This window comes from Alexandromys fortis, unplaced genomic scaffold, assembly GCF_014885135.2.
Source record: "Alexandromys fortis isolate MF-2015 unplaced genomic scaffold, M_Fortis_MF-2015_v1.1 scaffold_141, whole genome shotgun sequence".
Lineage (NCBI taxonomy): Eukaryota > Metazoa > Chordata > Mammalia > Rodentia > Cricetidae > Alexandromys > Alexandromys fortis.
In genome coordinates this window covers 1,210,684-1,222,752 of record NW_026068060.1, presented here as the reverse complement: position 1 = coordinate 1,222,752, position 12,069 = coordinate 1,210,684, and the positions used below count along the sequence as shown (strand labels likewise).

Here is a 12,069-nt window from a genome sequence, read left to right as displayed (position 1 = left end):
GTGGTGAGCTATGGAAGCCTATGAATCCTTTCCTGTGTTGCTTTCGGTCAGAGTGTTTTTATCACAGCAGCAGAAAGGGAGCAAGGGATCTCTGGATTTGGGTGGACCCTGAATGATGATGGATGGAGGAAAGGGGTGGGGAAGACACCAGGCTGTGGGAAGAATATGTACAAAGGCCCCAAGGCAAGAGAGACTCAACCTGTTGAAGGATCCTCGAAGAGATCATGTGGCTGGTCCAGGACATGGGGAGCTGAAGCTGGTGATGGCTGCCAAGCCTGGGCCATACAGGCTTCTTTCTATAGGCTGCACCCAGGGCTTGGAATCTCTTCCAAATGCAACTGAAGATCACTGTGTTTTAGAACTAAGGGACAATCTTCAAGTTGACAGAGAACAGAGAAGATGAGATCAGATAGCCCACAGTCTCCCAGCCATCGGTGGAGGGATTTGAGCAGAACATCACATGTGTTGTGTGTTGGGTAGGAGCTTCCTACAGACCTCACCAGCTCTTCCCTGAGCCCTTTGATCAGCCCTCCTCACAGATGGAGAAACTGAGGCCAGGAGATGGAAAGTGACCTTCCGGTCAGTCTCTGGCAGTCAGGTGCTTGACATAAACTGATTCGGATGGCTACCCAAGAGCTAACGCTTCCTGGACCCCCATGGGCTTTATACGAGGGGAGACTCAGGCACAGAAAGCAGCCAGGAAGAACAAACAGCACAAACCCAAGGGTACCCGGAGGTTGGTTTCCAGGAGGCCTGCAGGATAAGCCACCTCTTGGCACGGAGGACAGCTGGTCAAGGGGAGGCTAGAGGGAGGTATAGAGGTGCTCCCCTCCCAATCTGGGGCTGCATCCAGAGACTCCAGGGAACCGTGAGCACTGGAACAGGGGAATGGCCCCTGGCTTGAGCCCTGTGACTCTCACAGACCCTGCTCAGGGTCCCCACTGATTGTGGACGTGGTGATGGGAAGCAAACCTCGCCGCCTCGGCCTCCAGCCCCCGCCTCTGCTCACTGCGCAGTGGAATCTGCTTCTAATTTCCGCTAGTGTGAGAGATGTAGAGTGACTTGACTATTAATTTAGTATGTGAAGAGAAGCCGACAGGGACTGTTCTCAAGCCCGCGCAGACAATCTCATTCTCTTTGTCACATCCCTGGCCTTCTTGGGGCCACCAGTCCCTGAGGTCTCCCGCCAGCCTCAGCACGTCCATGGTGGGGCACCCATTGTGGATTGGGGTGGACACGGTTCCTGTTTCCATTGTGTTCTGGGTCTGCTGTCACTCCTGCGGGGAACAGGGCAGGTCAGGTACCAGCTGTCCAACCAGCCCAGTCCTGTCCATGCTGAGTGAGATGCATTGTGGGACACAGTGGTAGCTCCGGCTAGGCCAGTTGTTGTTTGTGGAAAAGGAGGGGCAGGGGAAGCAGCAGTCAATGGCCACCACCTGCCCCCTCCTGCTGCCCTGGCCACACCTGACCCCTGAGGGGTAGACATGTTGTGGAGGATCCCATGGGGCAGCTAAGCTGCCATCCCTGAGGACAACCTCCTTGTGGGGGAGGCGAGGAGATGAAATGAACACACCCTGCCTTGTGGAGTGGTGATAGATGTAGGTGGTGGGTGAGGTGATGCCAAGCAGGTGGGTAGAAAGTGCTGAGGGTGTGGTGCCCTGTGGGGTGGGGTTGAGAGTAGCGAGGGACAGGACAGCCAGCCCATCAGAGGGAGAGGTTACCATGGAGTAACCTCTGGGTGGGAGTGTGCCTAACTTGTTCCAAGATCACTATGGCTGTGGGGAAGGAGGGAGGGTGTGAGGGAGAGGGTCCCACAACCCTCTTCCGATGAAGACTTGGCTTCCGCCCCCCACTCCCCATGTGTGCACATGTGTGTCTGCATGTGTGTGTTCCTGTGTAGTCAGGTGAGCATTTAAGCCTGAGGACACAGTGAAGTGGTACCCTTCATGCTTCATCTTCCTTGCTGTTAGAAACAGGTTCTTTCATTTGACCGGATCTCGCTGATTAAGCTACGAGAGCAGACCCTGAGCATCCCAGGGATCTGCCCATTTCTCCGTCTCTGGCACTGGGGTCTCCAGTGTTCATCACTACACCTGGATTTTTTTTTAAACAATAAATTCTCGGCATCACACTCAGGTCCTCATGCTTATACGCAGCAAGATTATGGAGCTCTGCAAGCTACGACTTAGAAAGTGAGACATCTGCTCTCTAGAGATTCAAGTGGAGCAGCAGGAGGCTCTGTCCCAAGGTAGTGAAAACCATTCTAGCCACCATGGGGTAGCTGACATGGAAAGAGGGTGGCCAGGCAGCTTCTTTGATTGGAGAACAGGGAGGCAGATTTGAGTGGCATTTAGGAAACTAGATGGGCAGGATTCTGAGGTTATCCAATGGGGGTGAAGGAGAAGAGGCTTCATTAATTGAGCATGTAGGGCTTGTTGGGAGGTTGGAGGAAGAGGGAAGAGTGCCTGGTGTGCATGCGTGTGAGTATATGTGTGTGTGTATCTGCCTGCCAGCCTGCCTGTCCTCTCCAGCGTGTGCATGTGAGCTGAGGGTGGAGTAAGGTTAGGGTGGCAGATAAGAGCTTCAACTTTTCATATCCAGAATGAAGTTTAGAAGTGGGGTCTGTCTGTGTTGTGGGGGCCGAAGCCTGGGGGGGCCTCTCCTCCTCCTGCGTGCAAGCTTTGAGGATGATACCATTTTCCTAATAGTCCCGCTTCAGCATACACACAAAACGCTACTTAACGTTGTTCACGTTTGATTTGAGGCAAATTCAAACCAGTCCCTTTGGCCGGTCGCCAGTTTGAAAACCAACCCCTCGCTTCAGGGCTGAGTCACCCAGCTCCCAGCACAGATGTGGTCCTCGATGGCCGCCAGCACCGGCTGCAACGTCTCAGCCCGATGGCACCGCAAAAGCAATACGAAGGCCCTTGATGGGGGACTCTGGACTTGAGTGTGGATCTTTCCTCAGCCTGACAGTGTGTGCTCTTATCCGCTCTTGATGCTGGGCAGCAATGGAAGGCGCAGGCTCCAGCTACATCCTGGTTCCGCACGTGCTGTGTGGCTGAGCCAGGGGCCCGGTGGAGTCCGTGTCCCTAATGCCCGGGCCCTTCACAGTCACTTCGCATTTTCTGACTCGCCTGCCAGGAGACGTCTTCTCTACACAGCCATTTGGTGCCTCATAAAACAAGATCCTCTGTTGAGAGAGAACGAGCGCGCTGTATAAACACGACCCCCCAAATGTGGATCCGTGTAACTAGGAGAAAGGCCCAGAAGGGCACACATCTCCAGCGAGGCAAGAGGAACGTACTCTAGGCTCCGATGAACAGAGTGGCCACTGATTGATAAAACATTATACGTTTAAAGTTGCCAAGAGGCTGGGTGTGGTGGCACATGCTTGCCTTCCCAGCACTTGGCAGGTAGAGACAGGAGGATTAAGAAAGAGTTCAAAGCCAGCCTCGGCTGCAGAGCCAGGCTGGATTATACAAGACCCAGTCTTGATGTGTAATAGTGGAGGACACCCCCACACACTCCACTCACACATGCGGCCCCTGCTCCCCAGGATTGTGGGGAGGTCTTTCAATGTCACTTTCATCCACAGCAGGGTCACTGCTTTCCCCCAGCCCTGTTCCACCAACAGCTCCTGCAAGCACACGCAGAGTGACCGTCATCCAGTGCAATGCCGCATTTCCTTGGGTTGGGCTGGGCTGGCTCCTTTAGGAGCTGCCACAGGGAAAAGCTGTGAGCCACTGAGTGCCATGTTTGGTGTGAGGGAGGTGGCACCAGGAGCTGCCATGTCATTGCTGAAGGTGAAAAGCTCCACCACCACATATACAGTAGCCATCAGGACAAGGCGTCTGAGGTCCCCGCTACTGTGGAACACAGCCTCCAGTATATGAGCCACATGGGGAGATGAATGGACGTTGAGCATGTGACTAAATGGGGACATTGTTTAGGGGACATGATAAGAAGTACACAATATCTGGTTCTTAAAAAAAAGAAGAAGAAGAAAAAAGCTTCTCTCAGGTACCGAAGAAATGGCTTAGCAGGTACAGTGCTTGCTTTGCATACAAGAAGACCTGGATTTGATCCCCAGGACCCATGAAAAATAAAATCAGGGTATAGTAGCACCCACTTATAAACACACATACTCACAAATGTATATATACACATGCATGCACACACATGTGCACATATACATACATATTCTCAAATATACCTTTCCATTTAACATGTGTTAATTTTCTTGTGAAACTCTTCCTGTCAAGGCTGAAGACACCTGTGGTGCCCAACTGGCTTCTGAGATCCCTGGGCATTAGGTGGTTGCGTCTCACAAGGCTGAATGAGTCCTGGGCATAGGTACGACTTGTGGTTTATCTGGAAAAGAGGTGAAAATCTGCATCCAGACAGAGACAGTGACTTGTGCAAAGGCCCTGAGGTCAAAATGATCCATCCTGGTACGTTGAAGCTAAGGGAGAAATCAAAAGCCTGGCAGGATGGAGAGGCAAGGCAGGGGCTGGACTGAGGCTGGCTTTGGGGGGAATTCAGTGACTTCAGGCGGTGGCAGCTAAGTTGGCACTTCAGTCTGAGGCCACAGGAAGTCCTCAGAGGGTTGTAAGCAGGGGAGTGCCCGGATCTGATTTGCATTTTTAAAAGATTACTCAACCACTCTCTGAAAGACCAGAAGAGGCAAGCAGTGTGTTGACAGCCGCCCAAATGAGAGGCAAGGCAATGGCAGCTTGGTTTGGAGTGCCAACAAGGGAGGGGATGGAGTGGCTGGCCTTGATTAGCACATGCCCTCCAGCTGTTCCCCATGTGTCCCTTCCCGGGCGCACTTCTGCTCTTGTCATGGGAGGAGGAAGCAGCGCGGCATGAATGCTCACTGCCGCCCTGCCCGCCTTTCTTCTGGCACCGCGGACAGTGTTTACCACCTCTGGTGAACCAGGGAAGCCAATTAGGAAACACACTTATCTTGGGTCCCCACGCAAATCCCTCATAACAAGAAGGCGATCTCTCGGTGTGGCCTTCCTCCTGTTTGATCCGTGCCACCCGAGAGCAGTGGGTGATCTTCAGATGAGTGGCTTTGACTGGGACTTCACCTTTGCTTGAGGCTGCCACACCTGTCAACACTGTGGGCATCAGTCCTGCGGGCAGGTCATCCTCCTGCTCAGCTCTCATGCCTGGACTGTCTTCTGTGTGGCTTCCAGCAGGAGCGCACGAGCCCTGGTTCCCATACCATTCATTAGGACATGCTCTGGAAAGATAGATGAAGCTGAAGGTCACACTATCCACTGTGGTGGCTGCTAGCCACATGTGGCCAGAGAACAAACATGTAAAATACGCTGCGTGGGACTCCGAAACTTCTAGCTTTACCCTGTTGCCATGGTAAATGCTCTGACCAAAAGCAAGATCGGGGAGAAAGGGTTTTTTTCTCTCAGCCTCCAGGTCACACGTGGCCTGTTATTGAGGGAAGTCAGGGCAGGAGCTTAAAGCGGAAATCTTGGAGGACCACTGTGTGCTGGCACAGGCTCCTGCCTACCTGGAGGACCACTGCTTGCTGGCACAGGCTCCTGCCTACCTGGCTTTCTTACGTAGTCCACAATCACCTGCCTAAGGAACAGTGGTGCCCGTAGGAGGCTGAGTCCTCCTACATCCATTAACAGTAAAGATAACCCCCATAGGCCTGCCCACAAGCCGATTAGACCTGGCATCCCTTCAACTGAGACTCGCTTGACTCCAGGCTGTGTCCACCGTGATAGTGGATGTGTGTGACTGGTGGCTCCGCACGGAGCAGGGTCATTCTAGGTCATGCCCATCACCTGAAAGCCTTTCTTTGTTTTGTTGGTTTTTTTTTTTTTTTTTTTTTTTTTTTGTTTTGGTTGGTTGGTTGGTTGGGAAGCGACCAAGGCAACTGTACTAAAGTTCTGTGGAACTTGTCCCTTGTCATAGGTTCTTTGGTTTGCAAATATAGGGACAGAGGGACAGAAAGATCAAAGAGGATATTGGGAAGTGGTTGGAACTCAGGACCAGGTTCTCAGCGCCACGTGTCTTTGTCTTTTGTTATTTAGTGTATACTTAACCATATGTTCTTCTTGTGCCATGGGGTGTGAAGTCACTGTCCTCTTTGGTCACCTCTGCGGTCTTGGACTCCTCCTCTTCCTTCATGGGAGTCACAGTGTAGTCGGTGTGGAGAGTATCGTCCACACCCTTCTTTCTCGCATCTGTGAATGTGTAAACAGATAGAAATGTTCTGTATTGTTTGATAGATTGTAGGGTTTGACACATTTTTCCCTTAGAAAATAAAACAATACATTTATTTACAATCCACAGCTTTCTTGTGAATGCTGGGGGAAACCATGCGAGCTGTGGGTCTGGGGAGCAACTCAGATAATCAGGGTTGGCAGCCAGCACCTTTGCCCATAGGGTCCTCTGTCTGGCCTCACTCCCCACCCCTAACATAGATATAGATAATCTAGCATAGATTAGATCTTTTGGGGTCAGTCCATAGAATATATGCTTTCTGATCTGCTGTGTTACCTTGTCTGGGCTCACCACTCTAGTCCAGCGTGTTCTCTTTCTGCATGGGGCTCTTCAGGTTGTATAATGATGGGTGCATGCCTGGGTTATAGGACATCTGTTGTCAAATTTGTGTGCTTCAACTCCAAAGCTCTTTAAAAAAAATCGAGACAGACTTACTCTGTGTAGCCCTAGTTGTCCTAGAACTTGCTCTGTAGACCAGACTGGCCTTGAATTCAAACTCAGAGATCCGCCTGCCTCTGCCTTCTTAGTGCTGGGATTAAAGGCGTGTGCCACCACCGTCCAGTGTCGTATAGGGCATCTGTTAGAGGTGGGACCCGGTCTCATCCTCCTTCCCTAGGGACGTCTTCAAGAGTCTTTACCTCACAGGCTGACCTTTTGCCTGTTAAGCGTGACATGCACTTTCTTCTGGTTCTTAATTAATTTTGACTTGATCAATTGCACTGTTGTCTTGCTCTTTCTTTTTGAAAAGTATAAAATCAGTCTATGCTAACTGCAATATTGTCCTGTGAAAAGTGAATTATGTCTATAGACCTTCTTAGGTGACCTTGGTGACCTTTGTCAACAAGAGCTGTGTGTACCTGTCTCCATCCCTTCCTTCTCCCTCTCCCTCCTCCCTTCTCCCTCTCCCTCCTCCCTTCTCCCTCTCCCTCTCCCTTTCTCCCTCTCCCTCTCTCTGCCTTCCAGAGACAGGATTTTTCTGTGTGGCCCTGGCTGTCCTGGAACTCACTCTGTAGAGCAGGTCTGGTCTAGAACTCACAGAGATAGATCCAACTGTCTCTTTGCTTCCTGAGTGCTGGAATCAAAGGCATGTGCCACCACCGCCTCTCTTGGTGATCACTAGAGTTGTACTTTTCCTGTCTGTCTGTCTCTCTGTAATCACCAGAGTTTTACTTTTCCTCTGTCTGTCTGTCTGTCTCTCTGTAATCACTGGAGTTGTACTTTTCCTCTGTCTGTCTGTCTGTCTGTCTGTCTGTCTGTCTGTCTGTCTGTCTGTCCATCTGTCCGTCTCTCTATAATCACCAGAGTTTTACTTTTCCTCTGTCGGTCCATCTGTCCATCTCTCTATAATCACCAGAGTTTTACTTTTCCTCTGTCAGTCCATCTGTCCGTCTCTCTATAATCACCAGAGTTTTACTTTTCCTCTGTCTGTCTGTCTGTCTGTCTGTCTCTCGACAGTCACTTATGCTTTCATCGTATCTATTCTTAGGTTGCTCAGTTCTTCTCTAGCATTTTATTTTTATTTGCTTGTGTTGATCGCACACACTAGTTGGTTTCATCATGGCATCTTTACAGCTAAACAGTGTATTTTTATGCCATCCACCCTCGCTAGCTCATCCTGCTTCTCTTCCCACTTAGTCCCCTCCTACTTTCACATCTCTTTATTTGCTTATTTATCTTGGCAATTACAGTGCCATTAGTGCTGTGTACATGGAGCAAGGGCACCTTATAGTGTCTACACCACTGAAGAATGTCCCTCCCTTCCCAGCTACCGTTAACCTCCTGCATACTCAGAGAAGGCCTGCCCTCATGAATCCGTCCCACCCCCCCATAACTGCCTTTACCTGGCAATGGATCCTGAGGGTGGATGGCGGGAGGGCCTTCAGGTTGTTTCTGTTCCCATTTTCCCAGCCCTTTGCCAGTGACTAAGTCCTAATCTATATTGTTTCTTGTGGCTGCTTATGAGTATTTTGCCTGTGTTACAGTTGTGCACCACATATGTACCCGGTGCCTGTGGGAGCCAGAAAAGGGCATGGGATTCCTGGAACTGGAGTTACAGATGGTTGTGAGCCTCCATATGGGTGCCAGGAATCCCACCCGGGCCCTCTGTAAGAACAGCCAGCACCCGTAATGGCTGAGCCCTCTCTCCAGCTTCTTAGCATCCATTTTAGAGGAGATCCCTACAACTTATTTGAACAGTTGCTCTGGGTGGACACCAAGGCAGCTTCTGGCCATGCACCCATCCAGGTCACACAGCAGCCCTACACTCTTTCACTCCATGTGCTTCTCTGATCGTCTCTGGTGGTCAGCCTACAGAAGTCTCACCTGCCCTCCACCCTGAAAAAAATTAATGATTGTTTTTTTTTCTCCTTCCTTAGCTCCATGGCTACATGGAGAACAAGCCCCTGGGACTTCAGATCTTCATTGGGACAGCCGATGAGAGAATCCTTAAGCCACACGCCTTCTACCAAGTACACAGGATCACAGGCAAAACCGTTACCACCACCAGCTATGAGAAAATTGTGGGCAACACCAAGGTCCTGGAAATCCCCCTGGAGCCAAAGAACAACATGAGGGCCACGTAAGGCTGGGGCAGTGGTGGGGCTTCCTGGGAAAGTGAGCAGGGCCTGAGTGATAGGATTGGGGCATCTCTGAGGGTACTGCCACAGCCGCTGCTGGTCCTGTCCAATCTTGGAGCCACCCGTCTGCATGGTGGCCCACACCTGTAACCCTGGCACTTGGGAGTGTGCATGGGGGCAGAAAGCTCTGGAGTTTGTAGGTAAAACCATCTTCCACGACATATTGAGTCCCAGCCCAGCCTCTCTCAAAAATCAAAGCAAAGACTAAGACTGGTGGGACCTAAAGAAAATTTTCAGTGACAACACAGAAGGCCATGCATGTAGCATTTCCACCACACGGCACATACGTGGCAGCATCAAAGAACCTTTTATGAGGAAGTAAGCTCATGCCTACCAGAAGGCTGTGGGAGGTGGGGTACATGACCCTGGGGCACTGGTCATGCTGTCCCCCATTGCTAACAGGTCCTCATTCCCTTCCTTCTTCTCTGTCTCACGCCATAGCCCTGGGTCCTTAGAGAGATGGCCGACAGTGCCCTTGGCTTTTACAAATCTTGCTGGGCATTTCCAGAGAGCAAGGGTGCTTTTTTGTTTGCTGAATTCAAGAGACCCTGGTACTCTGATATTTGTGGAGTAGCCCTGGCCAGTTCTACCAGCTGCCTACTTGAGTTTTCCCAGTGCTTTTGAGAACAAAAGCATTGATGAGAAAAATTTCCCTAGAGAAACAATCTCCACTCAGGAGATTTTCTGAGTGCTCTGTAAAAAAATAAAATAAAAAATAAAATAAAATAAAAAAATTTCTTTTTTAAAAATCCAACCTCTTGGCATAGCGTTCTGGTTGTCACTAACCCAGGGGGATATGCAGTCCCCGCTGTGGCCACCTTAGGCGGGTTTGTGGGTGATCTTTTCTGCTCAGTGACCCGGTCTCCCCTCCTGCAGCATCGACTGTGCCGGCATCCTGAAGCTTCGGAACGCCGACATCGAGCTGCGGAAGGGCGAGACAGACATTGGCAGGAAGAACACGCGAGTGCGCCTGGTGTTCCGCGTGCACGTCCCGGAACCCAGTGGCCGCATCATCTCCCTGCAGGCGGCATCCAACCCCATTGAGTGCTGTAAGTCAGACCTCAGGGCTGGGTCTTTCTGGCGAAAGGGGCCGTACATGAGCGTCCCCGGGAATTCATGGGACTTGCAAGGACGTACAGTTAGTTGGTCTGTGGTGACCAGAGGCAGAAACTGCACCCACGGAAGTATTGGTCTCTGCTTCTATTTGCTTTTGTGGAGACTTCTGTGGCCTCATGGGAAATAAAAATAAGGACAGATAATGGGAGCTGGAGGCTTTGCTTAGTTTAGATATTACTTTGGTCTTCTGAAATATGGGTATATTTGCAATTAAATTTCTGGAACACACACCCCCTTCTCTCTTTTCATCCCTCCCTCCACTCAGCGAAACTTGCAGTAGCATGGCATTGGCTCTGAGCCGTGGCCCTGCAGATGCTGTGGGAAGCATCTGGCCCTGTGAAGGCTTGGGTCACTGACGGGGGCTGTTACACCCATTTCACAGGTTAGAAGACTGAGTATTCAGTGCCTGTGCCCAGAAAGAAGCAGGGCTGGGACAAGAACTCCAGAGCCTTGCAGACAGTAGTGATTCTCCAGCTTTCCACCTGTCCCTGGAGTCGAGGTCAGGGGTCATGGCAAGTGTTGGGCATCCACAGAGCAGCGAGATTTTCTCTGTGCCCAAGAATCTTAAGAGTCTAGTAGGGATAAGGCCCCGCCCCCAAAGATGGTTGTAAAGTTAGAGAAAAATTTCAAACCTGGCATAAAGTTCTGAAGAATTTTCCTTGGGAAAGATGCTGAGCACACGGCAGAGGTCTTCCAGGCTTCACATGTACAAGCGTGTCCACATGTCTGCAGTACTGGGGACTGAACCCAAAACCTCATACATGCTGGGCACGTGCTCTTCCACCAAGTTACCTCATCAATAGATAGTTTTTCTTTTTTTTTTTTTAATTTGTTTGATTGTTTTTTGTTTTTGTTTTTTCTTCAAGGCACGGTTTCTAGTCTTAGCTATCCTGGAACTTGTTTTATAGACCAGGGTGACCTTGAACTCACAGAGATCCACCTGCCTCTGCCTCCCTAGTGCTGGGGTTAAAGGTGTGCGCCACCACCGCCTGGCTCATCTGCAACACTTTTAAAACATTTTTTTTTTTGATGAAGAGCTGGTCTTGCTAAATTGCTCCAGCTGGATTTGAACTCTCAATCCTCTTGCCGCCTCTTCCTGAGCAGCTGGGATTATAGGTCTACACCACGGAGCCAGATATCTGTTACGTTTTTGAAAGTTTAGCCGTTCTTTTAAGAAGAAGAAAGGAAAGGAAAGGAAACATTATTTCAGGGATTAAAAACTGTTTATTTGGCTCTTCCGGTCTGTCTTTAAGGTAATTTTATGTTATAATCGTGTTTCACGTTAAATTGCTTTCAAGACCATCTCATTTGTTATTTTGCTGGGCGTGGTCAAAGCTGACTTTGCTGATCTATGTCAGTTTCCTACAGAGGCCAGGGAGATGGTGGAAATGGGAGAAGTAGCTGAGTGGGAGCAGACAGCGGGGTGCCGTGGAGACTGGGGACCACAGGGTCCCCGGACCTTCTCAGTGGGCATCGTGAACTGACAGCAGCCGGTGTTCTCACATGGCAGCATGGTCTGTATGGCCAATTCCGATGCTAAAAGATTAACTGGAACAAAAACGTTTCCTCACTTAGAAACGGCAACCGGGGAAGGTAGGCCGAGGCTCAAACGTAGACTCTGCCCTTAGCGTGCAGGAAGCCCTGGCTCTGGCTTCCCAGAACGCTCACATGCAGAACTGATTAAAAATGGCAGTAAATCCAAGAGACTCAGAGGGCCAGGCAGAACCTTCGAGAGGCTTCTACTTATCTGGGTGGTCTTGAGTTGTGAACAAGCAGACGGAGAGTGTGGGGCCTTGTGGTACAAGGAAGCATAGAAGAACTGACCACCAGGGCCGGAAGCAAGGTTAGAGGGCCTGGGCAGTGCTAATGGAAACCAGGAAAGGGCCCATGGAAGCTTGTGGCTCAGCCAGGCAAAGCTAGGGTGCTGGGAGCCTGTATTCAGAGTTGGGAGACAAGAGCCACCAGCAGGGAAGGAGAGACGCAGGTGACAGCCACCCTCTCACCGCTGTCCTCAGGAGTGCCCCTATCCTGTTTGGTTTCGAATGTCTCAGGATTGTTC

General features: G+C 50.6%; 1 protein-coding gene across 2 annotated transcripts in view; it reads left to right on the top strand.

Moving 5' to 3' along the window:
* Window positions 1-12,069, top strand: part of Nfatc2 (nuclear factor of activated T cells 2) — a 107,737-nt gene that overhangs the window by 46,230 nt on the left and 49,438 nt on the right. For both annotated transcript variants that reach the window (XM_050120182.1, XM_050120183.1), the window contains exons 4-5: window positions 8,634-8,836; window positions 9,771-9,943. In XM_050120182.1, the coding sequence (XP_049976139.1) occupies window positions 8,634-8,836; window positions 9,771-9,943 (376 nt within the window). The remainder of the gene's footprint in view (window positions 1-8,633; window positions 8,837-9,770; window positions 9,944-12,069) is intronic.